The 17,211-nt window shown below is 40.9% G+C and overlaps 1 protein-coding gene across 1 annotated transcript; it reads right to left on the reverse strand.

Annotated features, from left to right (window-relative positions):
• Nucleotides 1-15,515: 15,515 nt before the first annotated feature.
• Nucleotides 15,516-16,936, reverse strand: LOC145816753 (putative disease resistance RPP13-like protein 1). The gene is made up of 2 exons (XM_082912705.1): nt 16,620-16,936; nt 15,516-16,380 (listed from the first exon to the last, which is right to left on the reverse strand). The coding sequence occupies exons 1-2, from the start codon at nt 16,934-16,936 to the stop codon at nt 15,516-15,518; spliced, it is 1,182 nt and encodes a 393-aa protein (XP_082768831.1).
• Nucleotides 16,937-17,211: the final 275 nt, after the last annotated feature.

Here is a 17,211-nt window from a genome sequence, read left to right on the forward strand (position 1 = left end):
TTACTCCTCAGCCGAAGTAAGTGCATGGCTGAAGAGTGGTTGGCTGGAATAAACCAACTCTTGATACTCTTCAGCCGAAGTAAGTGCAAGACTGAAGAGTGGTTGGCTGGAATAAACCAACTCTTGTTACTCTTCAGCCGAAGTAAGTGCAAGGCTGAAGAGTGGTTGGCTGGAATAAACCAACTCTTGTTACTCTTCAGCCGAAGTAAGTGCAAGGCTGAAGAGTGGTTGGCTGGATTAAACCAACACTTAGTACTCCTCAGCCGAAGTAATTATATCGACTAAAGAGTGGTTGGCTGGTAAGTATAGTTTAACCAACCAAAAACCGAAATAACACTTGGAGTAATAGAAGACATTACAAATGCAAGCATACACACAATAACCGGAATAAGAGATGAAATTTTTCATTGCAAGAGAAGTCATTACAAGGGGGCTTAGTTCGGTTACAAAGAAAAGAGTACAAATTTAAGAGAAAAGTTCATCTATCTCGGCATCAAAGGCAGCATCAGTGTCAGCTGGAAGACCGGTTTCTGGCGGCAGGACTCCTTCAGTCACAACAGTGGTATCGACCGGAGCCACAGTTTCATTTGGCTGTTCAATAGTCAGATCTTCCACTCTGGACTCGGGCCGATCTATCTGATCCACATTCACAACCGAAGTATCCCCAGGGGCAGAGTCTTCATCAGAATCTTCATCATCTGAGCCCTCAAGGAACTGCTGTTGCATGGCCGTGGCATATTCCATCAAGGAGTTAGGTATGAAATAGGCTGGAGGGTTGAAAACCTCGGTCTGAGGATCATGACCGAGCTTCTCAACGGCTCCCCTCCAGCCGCACTTAAAGAAAAGATCCTTGGCAGCATTACATTGTTGGGCGTAAGCGTCCTCTGCTCTCTTGAAGCCCTGCTTGTCAGCCTGTTTTACCTTCTCCTTTATTTCGGCATCCTTCTTTCTTTCAAGTTTTAACAACTCGCGCAAGTACTTGTCCTTCAGCACAATGGCAGTCTTTTGTTTTTCGGCCTCGGCCGAACTAACCATTCCGGTCAAACGACCGACCTCACCTCGGAGTTCGGCCATTTCCTTTCTGGCCTCCTCTAGTTCGGCCGATTTCGCCTCTGCCTCGGCCGCCGCTTGCCTTGTCACTTTCCTCAGCTCCAGTACTCTCCTGTGGGTGATTTGGTTCTTTTGAATGGCCTGACAAAGCAACTTCCTTTTAACCGAAGAAAAAGTTGAAAATAAAAAGAGGAAAAAATAAGAAATTCGACCGAAGTTACTAACCAGAATCATCGATTTAGTCGCAGACCGAATGGACTTCAGCTCGGTGGTTAATTGTTTTTGGTGATGCTCCATGTCTCTGGGCAGACACACGCTCTTGGCCAGGTTGATGGCCAACAGGTGGTCCTTCTCAGCAACGACCGAGTCTGTGTCTAGAATGTCTCGATCGTTGAAGGTTAATTTCGGTGCCCAGCAGCCGATGGTTCGGTCGGAAGACTCCGGAAGGGGGCTCGGTGGTAAGCTCGGCTGAATAGGAGTTTCTTCATCAATCGAAACTCGTTCGGGTTCGAAAGTTCGGGCACGTTTGGTTCGGCGGGAAGAGGATGGCTGTTGGGAAGGAAGGGCGACAACAGCAGGTTGCGGTTGGCTGGGAGGCGCCACTTCGGGCCTAGCTGTTTCGGTAAGAAGGGCCCTGACCCTGCTCCTTTTCGCCATCTCTTCTTCTGCGGTTAGAGGGACAAGTCTTGTCTCGGGCAAAGTTGGGTCCGGTTCCGGTGCCTCTTCAAGAAGGAAGTCAGTCACCTTTGCTTTCCGTCGACCGCTGTAACGGTAGGTCGGTTCGAAATTTAGAAGCTTGGCCCAATCCCTTTCTTTAACCCGAAAAGCGGCTCGCAAAACTCCGAGGTTAGGATAGCTATACAGGGAATGAAGATGGGCAAAATCTGCAAAAAAGAGAGAAGTGCTAGTTCGGCTAACAGACTAAACAACCGAGATAACTTACAAAGCAGAAGACCGAAGTAAAATTACCAGGCTCTCCCATTTTCCAATTTATAGGTCGGCCAGGAATTTGAGCTTGAAAATCCTCAAAGTTCCCAGAGACCCAAAAGAAATCGTCATCGTTAAGATCTTTGTCCGGAGTGTGCTTGATTATCTTCTCTCGGCGGCGGCGAATTCTAAGGTAGTAGACCCACCCAGCATTCTTTGAGCCGATAGAGTATTGACGAAAGATCTCGGCTAGACCAAGATTCAGTCCGGTTTGGTGGTTTAATGCGGCTATCCCCATTATAATACGGTATGTATTGGTGGATAGTTGGGTGGGACATAACCTAGTCTGTCTAAGAAATTCGCAGATTAGCGGTTGGACAGGAAACCGTAGTCCGGTCTCTATTATGGATTGAAGGGTAAAGGGCACGAAGCCTTCATTGTTCCAGGGGGTAGCATCTTTTTTGGCCAACGCCAGATGGACATCATCAGGAATCTGGTAATCTTGCCTAAATTCGGCCAGGCCACCAGGGGTTTCGACTAAATATCTATACTTACCCATTTATTGTATAAATTATGAATAAATTATTTCGGTACCAAAACTAGGCTCAGTAGCTCGGTTGAGCACACGCAGGAGTGCCTGGGCAACCTAAGTCTGCAAAGTAGAAAACAAAGGGGTTAAGCACAGATCGTCGGACCGCGCTACAAATTATAAGCAAGATATACAAATCCTACTTCGGCTTAGTGGGCTGGTTCTACCTCGGCTCATTAGAAGGTTTCTTAGCTCGGTTTCGAGCAGTTTAGACCGGTTTAACGTCTAAGGGGCAGCTTTCTGAGTTCGGTCTAAAAAACTAAGAAAGCTGGTTTAGTCCCAAGGCCTAAATCGGTTGCGATGTGAGCAAAGTTACTCCGACTGAGCCCCTAGGGGCGGCTTTCTGAGTTCGGTTTCAGAACTAGGAAAGCCGGCTTGGCCCCAAGGTCTTAGCTCGGTTGGAGACCGAAGTACCTAGTTCGGTATATACAAGCTTGTTCGGTAATCTTATCTTGGCTAGAGTGGTTCAGAAGAAACTACTGACATTCCTACAAGTTCTAGTTCGGTTATTGACTTCAGAAGTCTACGTATTAGGGGCAAACAGAATCCTAGTTCGGTCGCAATGTGATTTTGGATCTAAGGCTTGTTTTTCTACATAACAGTTCATACACATACAAGTTCTATTCATTTTTTCATGAAAGTACAGAAGCAAAAACAAGGAATACACGAGCATGCTTCACCTAGATAGAAAAAACAGAAATGAAGAAAGCAAACAACAACAAGAAGTTTTCTCAGAACTTACCAGTTTGGAGAAGAAGAAGTTGAAGATGAAGCAGTGGCAGCAACGGAAGCACGAACACAGTAAGCGCAAAGCTCAAGAACTCGATCAGCCAAAAAAGCAGAGAGAGAGTATGAAGGGTGGTAAAAGTGAAGATACCCTAGCCTCAGGGTTCACTTTTGTTAGAAAGCCCAAAATTTGGGCGGGAACCGTCTCGAGATCTCAAAGCACGAAGACGGCGTGACAGCCGTCCTTAGCCAATCAGAGCCTGCCACGTGTCACTGGAATAGGAAGCGTTACAGACACTATGATTGAAGAGACGTTTTGACCGGACATAGTGATACCCGAGGTAAACATTAGTTCGGCTGGAAAGGCTAAAAGGGTTTTTTAGCTCGGCTGAAAAAGCGTAACACACTTTAGCTCGGCCAGAAGGCTGGTAATCCCAATCATGTTGCACAGATGGAATTAAGGGGCAATTGAGAGGGCAATTTTTGGGAAAAACTGGGCCGAGCTGCGAGTTGGGCTTTAAGGCTCAGAAAAGCGAAGGACTAAGTAAAAAAGGCCGTAATGGTTACTCCGGCCTAGGAGAGACAGAGTTACTCCGGCCCAAAGGAGGTGGAATTACTTCGGCTTACGAAGTAATAGAGTTACTTCGGCTAGAGGATTGTAAAGTACTTCGGTTTGGGGAGCAACTTGGAGTTAGACCGGCCTTAGAGGCATACCGGTTTGAGAGTTATGCCGGTCGAGTCAGTGGTTCGGTCCGAACATACCACGGTTCAGGTATTGAAGAACCGAGATATGATAGCATGAAGAAGAACCGAACAACTGTTAGTACGGCCTACTTGGTGGCTCGGCATAGCCATTTTTACTTCGGTCAAATAGAAGTTCGGCCATAAAGAGAACCATCCCACTTGGTTTAAGCAGTGGGGGAGGGTGTGAAAGGATAAGCATTATCCTCAGGAGAATGAATCCTAGAAGGACTCTGCATGGAGAAATACAAGTCCTACTAGGATTGTGCCACGGGAAACTTATAAAAGCTCACAAGCATCACCTTGGAGGAGGTAATTGAACACAATCTTTCTGAGAACTTAGAGCTTTGTCTATTTGTCAAGTTTTCTGACTTAGGCATCGGAGAGGTTTCCGGCACACACCCGCCGGCTAGCTCACGTTTGTGTTTTCAGGTGACAAAGCGACGTCGTACGGAGGAGCGTGGACTTGGTCAACAGGATTATACGAGGAGAATTATTTCCTCCCCGTACACCACCCATTAATCACATTACAAATTTTAAAAACTCTTAAATTATGCCACATCATCAATTACATTAGTTAGTATACCAATTGGTACATCTAACATTATTCGTGAAAAAAATTATAGAAAATATTTGTGGATGGTTTAAATGGTGAAACCTCTACTAACTATTTTTTTTTTTTTTGAACGCACCTACTAACTATTGTTGTTATTACTTTTTTGTTCTCAAGGGTTTTTTTTTTTTTTTTTTTTTTTGAAACTTGTAGAGACCCTAAGTTTTAGTCATTGTACTTTAAATTCTAAGTTTCTAGTTAATTCTATTTTATCTTCCAATTTTGCTAAACTTTGCAATTAGGTCCAATGGAACCTTACTATATTTTTCTAGCCTTTATTAATTGCAAATAGGTATTTGTGTATTATTTCATAACGTAGAAAAATTCCTAGCGCTTGAGTTTTATTTCATGTTAAACCCTAAGTTTATTTACTAACTTTGTTAATACATTTTATTTTCCTTTTTCTGTATATTAATTTCTTTTGTATACTAAAAAGTGGAGGATCCCCTCTAGTCCAGATTTTATTTCATTTTAAACCCTAAGTTTATTTACTAACTTTGATAATGCATTTTATTTTCCTTTTTCTTTATATTAATTTATTTTGTATACGTGGAGGATCCCCTCCGGTCTAAAATTTGAGGCACTGTTCCGGCCCATGGGTCCTGTTTTGATAATCCAAACCATTTATTTTGTCGAGTACTTCGTGTATTTCATCCACCAAAAAAAAAAAAAAAAAATAGTTTGATCCAATAATTGTAACTAGTTTAATTTATTGCGTTTATCGTAGGAAAAAATGTATAGTTTATTTTTTTTGTCGTCCATTTTATTTATTTTTGTTGAAAAAATACGGTAAATTGAACTAGTTACAGTTATCAGATTGGCGCTAAAGTGAGCAAAACTTCCAGGTTGACCATTCGATAAAGCTTTTTTCTTGCTTTGTTGGCCAGTCTTGGTTTTGTTGTCCTGTTTGCTGCTTTGCTTTGGTTGCCTACTTCTTTGCATGCTTTCTGTACTTTTAAGGCATTAAATAATTCTAAATAAAACCAAGAGATTAGAATTATGATAATTGGATGATCGAGGGATGTCCTGGCGGATGACCGGGAGGATGTCCAAAACATCACAAGGTGGTCATCCTGGGGGATGACCACAATGCAAAAAAAACATTTCAACAGAGTATTATACAAGTTGGCCCTCCTGGAAGATGACCACAATCTAGGGATGTCTTAGTGAATCTGCAATTGAGGTGGGTTTTATTTTTTGTTTCCAGAGAAAATAAAGTTGTAGTTTTCCAGTGTTGATACTTGGGTTAAATCAATCAAATATCCTTGGAAACCCATTGAATACACTAAATGCAAATTGTTTGGACATAACGAAATGAAATGCTTTGTGGGAAATAAAATGAAAAGCAGTGGAAAGTGAAATCAACAAATGAAAATCCTGAAAAGGAAGAGTGGGTCATTATTACTTAGAAAATAAAAATAAAAATAAAAAATTGAAATCGAGGAAAAGATGGATATTGGGGAATGCTCCGACATTGTTTTCGAAGAAATTTCAAAGAAAAGGAATTGTCAAATGCAAGGTGCTATTAGGTAGGCCTCTCATTTTGTCACATTGATGATATTTATTAGGACCTATTGGTTAATTAAACAATGTGAACAAAATAGTTAGCTTTAAGGCAGATTAGAAGGGGAATGATGCATATTAATAAATGCTTTCCAAATTGAGAATGTGAGAACCAGAATATATAAATCAAATAGATAATTAAATAATAATAATTTTACAATCTTAAATATTTTGATGTTGAATCCTAAAGTAAAAATTAAAATTATTGGAGGTCTTTTAATTAATTTTTAAACCTAAAATAAATTTATGGTGAAAGTCTTTAATTTAGAGGCAAGATTTATTATTTTTTTTTAAAAAAAAAGTGACAAATTAGTAAGCATATTTTAATCCAATAATATTTGTATGTTATTTAAATTAATTGAGAGAGAAAATAAAATAAAACAAAAGATAATTAACTAGAGCCTTTTGGTTAGATATATATATAGTAACCCTAGGTTGCCCAATACAATATAGCAGCAGCAAGCACAGCAGCCACGGGAGAGAAGGGTTGAGAGAAAAGAAGAAAAAAAATGGTTGCAAACAATGAAGGACTTTTGGGTGTGTTCTCTAGCTTTCTTCTTCCTTTTGCTTTTGTTGTTTTTTATTATTCTTATTCTATTATTATTTTATTCATTGATGGAGAGGTTGTGGGTGTATGTATTATATATATATATATATATATACTGTTAAGAAATCTGAGGAGTTAAATTCATGTATAAAGAATGGTGTAATTTTTAGTCCAAAAATTCCGCAAACGAATGAATTTTGAACTGAAATTTTTACAGTAGATTAATTACATATTGAATTTCAAATCTGAATTTTCTCATAATTTTTGAGAGTCAAAATCCATATAAATTGAGGTATTCAAATCTGTCCAGGAAACCAGTCCGAAACAGTAAATTTGGAAGTGTTGTTGTCTTTGGGTATAAATCCGAAAATTATCAATTTAGTGTCATTAGAACCGGTTACGAGTCTAGTTTCGTACATTTTTTGCCTTGCATTGATTGCTCGTGTATATTAAGAGAACCGTCATTTTCTTTAAAGTGCTGCAGAAAATAACCTGTTTGGATATAATAAATTGTAGATAATTATTTTGATAAGAAAATCAAGTGAAACCAATTGGGTTTGAAACTTAGGATATATTAGTTGATATCTGGAGGTTTTTAGAATTTTTCGAATAGCGTGGAGTGGGTTTTGTAATTTTTAAAGTTAGCGAATAGATTGGGGAAACTTATTTAAAACTCTGTTTTATCTTAAAATCACTTTTAATTAAGTTTCGATTGGAACCCATGTCTTGGGTGATTTTAGACCTTGAAGAACATGAATTTAGGTAATAGTTAAGAGTAACGGTGAGTTGGGTTGACCCGTGTTAGTGCGCTTTAGTTTGGGGTTACTTAGTTTATTATTCTTTTTAGTATGTTTGAATTAGTAGTGACGTGTAGTTTTCATACTTGGTTCAGGACACTAATTGGACTTTTATACTCAATTGGAGGATTATATTATTTCGGTTTCAGGTGAGTAGTTTCATGCTACGTATTTTTATAAATGTTCCCCTACCCTGAACTGTTAGAAAATTAAATTGTTGCTTTAAGACTAAACTATTTTGATAAATTATTATATTATCAATGGAATCAAATTATTTCTGAAACATGCGTGAACTTGGCATACTGTAAACTATTTGTTTTGGTCTCATGTTTATAAGGATGAACTACCATGTTTTGCGAAACTAATGTGTATTGATTATTGGGACCATGTATGTATTTAGTCCAAGAAAATTATTCCACTGTGTGTGGTGACTCTGGCCACTAGGGAACAGATCCGGGTTGGGCCGTGATGACTCTAGTGCTCAACGATTGTAAGGAAAAGACCTTAAAAAAAAAGGTAGGTGAACTTCAATCGGATCGTCTTTGAGAAAAGGCCCAGGTGCCACCCTGAGGATGACTTTTAGTTCGGTATTGGATCCAACGTGGCTTATAGCCTTGAGAACTGTGTGGCATATTATTTGTTTTTTTCTTGGTACCCAGAAAATTATTGGTGTTCATGTTATAATCTGTTTTAAGTGGAAAATGTCATTTGTCATGTTCTTGAGAGACATGAGTATTTTAAGTGTTGAACTGTGAAACCTTCTTTTTGAAACAAATTGTATTTACCAAACTGTATGCTAATCTAGTTTCTGTGATATATATCTTATTTTGGAATTGAGCCATGTTTTCAAAACTGTATTTACTATCCATGTTGCTACTCACTGAGCTATCAGCTGACTTAGTTTTTATCACTTCCAAGTGTTAGAAGGACTTAGAGTGGACTCATGGCGTAGTGGGGACTCGATTGCATGGACCTCTAGGACATTCATTTATTTTGTTTTAGATTGTCATGTCCAGTTTGTGCATATTTATATTTGTTTTTATTGAGGTTCATTTAGGATTATTTTGATATGTAGGTTGTTTATACCCCATAAGTTTAGATGGTTTTGATTACGGTTGATTTTGCCGTTTATAGTTGTGGCATGTCACTGGATTGAGTTTGGTTATTTATTATTGGACTTTTGTATAGTTGCTCAATGTGATTATGGATTAGTGGTTAGGCTTACGTGTGCCTTGGGCTGAGTCCCTGTGGGCCACAGCCGGTCATACCCGGATTTGGGGTGTGACAGAGAACACATTCTAGAAATGCTTAGGAAATGGTATAATTAAATGATGCTAATTAATGAACCAAGCTTACAACTAAAAGACCTGTCAAGAATATACCTGATTTGAAAACAATAAACAGAGAGATGTTTGGAAATTCATAAATGAGAATAAAATGAGAAAGAAAGAGATACTCTTACACGGTTCTCTTTTACGTCCCCTCCACAAATACCTCCTTAAATCCTTTATCCAAACACAACTTAAAAGTTTCTAAGTTGCAAACCTCTGAACAATTATTACTTGCAGAGTTGAATTTCTGGATAATAATATGAAGTCCTGTTTTGTATCCCCCCTTGGGATGAGGATACTCTCAAAGAAATCGAAGATGATTTCTCGGCCCCTATAGGTTTAGATCATTGTCCTCCTGTTGTTGCTTTGATGCCTGACATTGAATTGAGAAAACTTTCCAAATTCTTTAGTTTTTGGATGAGACATGGGAATATCAAGCAAATTCTTCAAATTTTTGAAAATTTGAATAGTAACACGTTCTCAAGTGTTGAGAAATGAGTCCTAAATTTAAAAGACTGAGTCTGTTTTTAGAGAGTTAAACAAACTGCTCTAACTTCGGCTTGAGAGTGATTTAGCTCACCATATAACCATAATGAACAGGAGGCCCTTCAGCATTATATCAAACTCTATTTTGCAGAAGAATCATCCCACAAGTTGATAGCCATAGAACGGGGAATAATATTCTCAGCCTATACGACAGTAATGGAATGAAATTAGATTAGATAAATGCGTTTAAGGCTTTGACAATATGTATGGTGCAGATATATTATGTATGTCCACATACATGATATATGCATTTCTGTCTTTTTCCCCTAGACAATTTTATACTTGACTCCATAGTTTTTTTATTTTGGCAGGTATTATGTTCCAAGGTCCAAACTAGCATTTTTCCCTGGGAACATCTACTAAACTGAATACAGAATCAAAACTTTGTTTAAGTAAATGAGTCACTCAATAGTTGTCCTCTCTAGAACAAAAATAAAAATAAAAATTAGCATTTCAATAAAAAAATGGAACCACTCAATAATTCTCATCTTGGAAATTTGAAAGGGGGAACAAATACTGAAAAACCATTGAGCTAAATCATTGATGAGGTCATGCATAATGAATAGGAAATCGTAATCACTTGAGGATTGAAAATATGACCTTGATACCAATTCTTGAAAATTCTGTTGCGGATCGGGGGCACACCAGGGAACTCAAACAAGCAATAACACACAAGATTTAACGTGGTTCGGCAAGTCGCCTACGTCCACGGGCAGCGGATTCACTATATTGAACAGAATGGTAAGAATTACAACACTCTCTGTAATTCTCTCTCTCTCTTTGCTCTCTAAGCTCACACCTCTCTGTTATCTCAGCTGTACCTCTCAACTCTCCTTAGCTTCTCTATATATAGAGATTACAAATCCAAGAGAGAGTCTTTGAAATGAGCTGGCTGCCAGCCCATTGTTGTGCTTTCGGTGGCTTTCCAGATTGATACTTCTCATGGCTTCTCATGGCCTCATGGCCAACTCACATGGCCTCATGGCTTCCCCACCATGTAGCTGGCTTCCACTTTCCATCACATGGCCAGAATCTGTAGCCAATATTCAACAATCTCCACCTTGGCGAGGATTCTTTTATCCAACATAGTGATCGATCAACACTGCCATGCACCCGAAGGTGCTTAGTTCCGAGAGATGTTGACCAAGTCCAAACAATGTTGGAACTTGATCCCAGAAACTACCTTTGTGAGCATATCGGCCGGATTATCTGCAGTACCAATCTTTTGAAGCAGAATATCCCCTTCATTCACAATTTCTCGGATGAAATGGAAACGGACATCAATGTGCTTGGTGCGGGCATGATGAACCTGGTTCTTTGCCAAACAAATGGCACTCTGACTGTCACAAAACACCTCAACGTGCTTCTGAACAATTCCCAAGTCTTCAATCAACCCATGTAGCCAAATAGCTTCCTTAAAGGCTTCTGTCACTGCCATGTACTCTGCCTCTATAGTAGACAAAGCCACCGTTGACTGAAGCGTTGACCTCCAACTTACCGGCCCTTTAGCAAGCGTAAATAAATACCCTGTTGTTGACCGGCGTTTGTCTAAGTTACCAGCATAATCTGAGTCCACATATCCTTCCAAATTCTGCCCGAGTCGGTTATCTCTCTCGAACTTCAATCCCAGATTGACCGTGCCATGTATGTACCTCAGGATCCATTTCACTGCCTGCCAGTGATCTTTTCCTGGATCATGCATATACCTGCTTACCATACTCACAGCATGCGAGATGTCAGGCCGTGTACAAACCATAGTATACATTAATGCACCAACTGCATTTGCATATGGAACCTGTGCCATATGCTTCCGTTCTTCTTCTGTGCGTGGAGACAACAAAGCACTAAGCTTGAAATGAGGGGCCAATGGTGTACTTACAGCTTTGGTTTTCCCATTGATGCCAAATCTGTCTAACACCTTTTTCAGATACTGGGTTTGTGTCAGACAAACCGTGCCCTTCTTCCTGTCTCTCTTGATCTCCATGCCAAGAACTTTATTTGCTTCTCCCAAATCCTTCATTTCAAACTCCCTTGCTAACTGTGCCTTGAGTTTGTCAATCTCTACCTTGCTCGTAGATGCAATCAGCATATCATCTACATATAAGAGCAAATAGATGAAGGAACTGTCGGGAAGCTTACGGAAATATACACAATGATCAAATTGACTTCTTGTGTATTCTGTCTCCATCATGAACCGATCAAATCGCTTGTACCACTGCCTCGGGGATTGCTTCAATCCGTACAACGATTTGTTCAGCTTACAGGCCCAATTCTCTTTTCCAACAATTTTGAAACCATCTGGCTGGGACATGTATATCTCCTCTTCAAGATCTCCATGTAAGAAGGCAATTTTGACGTCGAGTTGGGCGAGCTCGAGATCAAACTGTGCAACCAAAGCTAACAAGATGCGAATAGACGTGTGCTTCACAACAGGTGAGAATACCTCATTGTAGTCTATTCCTTCCTTCTGAGCATAGCCTTTAGCTACCAATCTAGCTTTGAATCTGATGTTGTCTCTGCCTGGAATGCCTTCCTTCTTGGTGTAAACCCACTTACACCCAATTGCTTTCTTGCCTTTTGGAAGTTGTACCAACTCCCAAGTCTGGTTCTTGTGAAGTGACCCGATCTCTTCATCCATAGCCTCCTTCCATTTGACACTTTCTGCATTATGCACGGCTTCTTTGAAAGTGCAAGGAACATTGTCTTCAATGATTGGAAGTGCATAGGCTACCATATCGGTCATCCAACTGGGTTGCTTAGTAACCCTTTTTCCTTTCCTGATTGCAATGGGTTCTGATTGTTGCAGAGCCTCTGGATCTTCATTTTCATCTGAACTCTCTTCAGAGCTATCCTCTGAGACTTCTTCAGGATGGTTGATTGGTTGACTAGTCTTTGCTGGAGTCTCAAACTCCACTTGTACTGACTTCTTCAATGCTTCCTCATTCTGTTGAGGATCTGGTTGCTTCAGCATTGCAGACTCATCAAAGGTAACGTCTCTTCTGATGAGAACTTTCTTTGATTCAGGGCACCACAGTCTGTATCCCTTGACACCGTCACCGAAGCCCAAGAAGATGGCTTTCTTGGCTCTTGGATCCAACTTAGATTCTGTAACATGAAAATATGCTGGACATCCAAAGATACGTAACTGATCATAATCAGTAACTGGGACTCCTGACCATACCTCCATGGGAGTCTTCCCATCTAATGCTGCAGTAGGTAGTCTGTTGACAAGATGACGAGCATAGTTCAATGCCTCGCCCCAAAATGCCTTGCTCAATCCAGACTGTGACAGCATACACCGGACTTTCTCCACCAAAGTGCGGTTCATGCATTCTGCAACTCCATTCTGCTGCGGTGTTCCAGGAACTGTGAAATGTCTCACTATCCCTGCATTCTGGCAAACCTCAAAGAAGGGATCTGATGTATATTCTCCACCATTGTCAGATCTGAGCTTCTTGATCAATCTGCCTGTCTGGGTCTCAATCATCTTCTTCCACGTAAAAAAGATGTCTAAGACTTCATCTTTGTGTTTCATTGTATAAATCCAAACTCTTCTAGAGAAATCATCAATGAACGACACAAAGTAGTGTTTACCTCCCAACGAAGCAATCTTGGAAGGACCCCATACGTCGGTGTGGACGTAGGCTAGAATCCCTTTGGTACGGTGAATTGCAGTACCAAACTTGATTCTTGTTTGCTTGCCCAATACACAATGCTCGCAGAATTCAAGCTTCCCCGTCTTGGCGCCTTTCAACAGGCCTTGCTTTACCAACCCTTGTAAAGCCTTCTCACCGACATGCCCTAGGCGCATGTGCCAAAGTTTGGAAGTGTCTGATGCATCATCTTCTGAGCTGGAACTGGTGGAGACAGCCACTCTCCCTGTGACTGTAGAGCCATCCAGGAAATATAAATTTCCCTGTCGAGTACCCTTCATTGCAACCAATGCTCCTCGAACAACTTTAAGGACTCCACCTTCCATGGTTACTCTGTAACCTTTGGAGTCTAAAACTCCCACTGAGATGAGATTCTTGGTTAGATCTAGTACATACCATACATCTTCAAGAATTCTGATTGTTCCATCATGGATCTTCAGTTTAATTGTTCCAATCCCCTTTGTCTGGCAAGCTTGGTCGTTGCCCATCAGCACAACTCCTCCATCGAACTCTCGTAAGCTCGAGAACCACTGCTTGTTAGGACACATATGGAATGAACATCCGGAATCTATTATCCATTCATCAGACTGGCCATATGATGAAACTGTGAAGGCTCCTCCTTCATCATTATCTCCATCTCGTGCAATATTCACCTTCTCTTCTGTCTTGTCTTTATTTGGACAATCTTTTGCCCAATGCCCCGTCTGGCGACAAGCTGCACACTCGTCTTTTGCAAGACGTCTTTTGTCTGAAGGTTTCCCCCTGGATTTTGAGCGAGACTTTCCTCGCCCTGTATTTCTTCTGTTATTTGTTCTGCCTCTGACTGTTAATGCCTCGGATGTTGAGTCCCTGTTTGCAGACTTATCTTTCCTTCTGAACTCATTGTTCACCAAGGCGTTTGCAACATCAATATACTTGATCTTCTCTTTACCGTACAGTAAAGTAGTAGTGAGATGATCATACGAGTCAGGCAAGGAATTTAACAATAACAGTGCTTTGTCTTCATCACCAACTTGATCATCCAAATTCTTCAAATCCGTAATAATTTTGTTGAAGTTATTTAGGTGTTCGTTCATCGAAATACCTTTAATTTAGTCGAAACGAAACAACCTCTTCCTCAAGTAGAGCCGGTTCTCAATGCTCTTTGTCATGAACTTATCTTCCAGCGCCTTCCAAAGCTTCTTCGCAATATCATATTCTGTAAAGGCATACTTCTCCTCTTTTACAAGGCAAAGTCGGATGGAACTGCAGGCCAGGAGATTCACCCTCTCCCATTCTATCTCATCCAGGTCATCTGGTTTGTCTCCCAGAGTGAAGTGCAGGTTCATTTGGACAAGCATATCCTTAACTTCGCATCTCCACATGCCAAAGTTGCTGCTTCCATCGAACTTCTCTACCTCGAACTTGGCATGGGACACCGGGGTCCAATGCTTAGAAGTGCTTGTACTGGCTGAATTACTTACGGACTCGGTTGATCTAGATTCTGCCATTTTTTAGAAACTTCAATTCAAAAAACTGACCGTACAGATGTGTCCGGAATACTCCAAATAGTTGGGAAGCACTATTGGATCGTCAAAAACGGACTCCGAATGGCTCCGATCTGGCAAAAACACTTTGGACGGGTCAGATCTGCAGAATCTGGTGAGCTGAGATGCACCGGATAATTTCTTCGGTCAACGGCTGGTCAACGGCTCGGTCAACGGCGCAGGTGGCGCGGTCAACGGAGCTCCGACTCAACGGCTCGGCTTCGATCGGCTGATGACGTCGGCTGGCGTGGGCGCGTGCGGCGTGTGTCTGCGCATGAACGCACGCGTCGTCTACCTCTGAAAGCGCGTGCGGCGCGTGCGTGAGACTGGGCCGACGCGCCGACTGGCTTCACAGCGCGTGGGGGCGCGTGCAGCGACTGGGCCTCACGCGCACTCTTCTCCTGGCGCGTGACGGCGCGTCAAAGCTCCTCTGGGCTCTGTTTTTGCTGTTCTGGACTCCTCTCGGGGAGTTCTTCCTCCTGGTATGGTCAAAAGTGGATTTTGAGCACTTCGAAATCTGGGCACTTTCGGGAAAAATTCGATTTTTCGCAACCCGAGCTCTGATACCAATTGTTGCGGATCGGGAGCACACCAGGGAACTCAAACAAGCAATAACACACAAGATTTAACGTGGTTCAGCAAGTCGCCTACGTCCACGGGCAGCGGATTCACTATATTGAACAAAATGGTAAGAATTACAACACTCTCTGTAATACTCTCTCTCTCTTTGCTCTCTAAGCTCACACCTCTCTGTTATCTCAGCTGTACCTCTCAACTCTCCTTAGCTTCTCTATATATAGAGATTACAAATCCAAGAGAGAGTCTTTGAAATGAGCTGGCTGCCAGCCCATTGTTGTGCTTTCGGTGGCTTTCCAGATTGATACTTCTCATGGCCTCATGGCCAACTCACATGGCCTCATGGCTTCCCCACCATGTAGCTGGCTTCCACTTTCCATCACATGGCCAGAATCTGTAGCCAATATTCAACAAATTCTTGCAACCCAAGTCTTCCATTTGCTCTCGACCATTTGGTTGTTCAATTAAACCTTCAGCCATCCATAGCAAGACTAATTCCTCCTTCCCAAATTCGCAGTCCATTGGGATAATTGCGCGGTAGGAAAAGCACCTCTTTAAATGAGAAGGGAGATGAAGGTAACTCAATTTCAATTCTGGGAGAATGCCACTTTCCTCATTCCATATATTTCTGTTTAGTATCTCTTTCCATTCACGTTCTTCCTGTTTACAACGTAGTAAGCTGCCAAGGGCCTTGGCTGCCAATGGCAAGCCTCGGCACCTATTCACAAAAATTTTCTTACCAATTGATTCCAATTCTGGGTATTCCATGATATCTCTATTCTCAAATGCATGTTGGTAAAAGATTAAACAACAACTATCATATGATAATTTCTGCAACTTGTAATATTCAATTGATGTTTGTAATGCAACATTTGTGTTTCGTGTTGTCATTATAATTTTACTTCCAGGTGCTCCAGCTCCAAATGGGGATCGTAGCAAATTCCACCCATCATGTCCATAATCCCACACATCATCTAGGACAAGCAAAAACTTTTTTTCTTCCAGTGTGTATTTAAGTTGAACTTGAACATCATTTAAGCCGCCCAAATTACATGAACGATGAGTGAACGACTCGAGAATTAACTTTGTTATTCTCAGAAACACAAAACCCATGCTTTTAGATTGAAATGCTTTTCCACTTGGTTGTGATTGTAGATGTGCTGAGCTAGTGTAGTCTTGCCAATCCCACCGATGCCTACAATAGGAATTACATCAAACTTTTTTACAGTAGGTGCATTCCTCAAGTAGCAATTCCATAATTTTCTTGATGTCTTCATCTCTGCCATGAATGTGAGGCTCCCTCAAACATGTACTTGGTGATATTGGACATATGTTTGTAGACATCTTCCCAACAAGTTTTTTTTATCTAAACCAAATTATTTTCCTTTAGCAGCAATTTCTTGCAATTGACTAGTAATCTTATTTAGCTTAGACCCATTTTTTGAATTGAATGGAACAATAGAGAGGCGTCGAAACATAGCTGGTCTTCTTTCCATCATCTTCTCCTCTGCCATTAGCTTCTTTTCGAGAGCTTCAGTGGCAAACTCGTCTAATATGTCATCTGCATCATAAGCCAAATGGTGCACGTCTTCTAGCCACTTCTTGATATGCTTGTTGTATATCTGTTGGTTCTCTGCATTAGCCAACAGAATCTCTATATCCTCAAACGTCTTCTTCAAATTCTGGATGCCAGTGTCAACGTCCTCTCTGCTCACTAAGTTGATTAAAAAAGAGGCCAATTTATCAACCATAGCTTCTACGAACGGAGAGATAATGATCGTTGACGCATCTATGTATTTTATTGTGAAAGAAGGAAAAGTAAGAAACTAAGCAATATACATATCAAAAGCAGGTTGAAGAAGCTCTGCAAATTTGGAACAACTTTGGTGGGTAAAAGATATGAAAGGTAAGAAATTGAGTCAAAACGAAGCAATACAGATATCAAAAATAGGTTGAAGAACCTCTGCCAACTTGGAACAACTTTGGTTGGTAAACGGGATAAGAAAGGCAAGAAACAAAACAATAC

Source organism: Camellia sinensis, chromosome 2 (genome assembly GCF_055761805.1).
Source record: "Camellia sinensis isolate YWXY chromosome 2, ASM5576180v1, whole genome shotgun sequence".
NCBI classification, from domain to species: domain Eukaryota; kingdom Viridiplantae; phylum Streptophyta; class Magnoliopsida; order Ericales; family Theaceae; genus Camellia; species Camellia sinensis.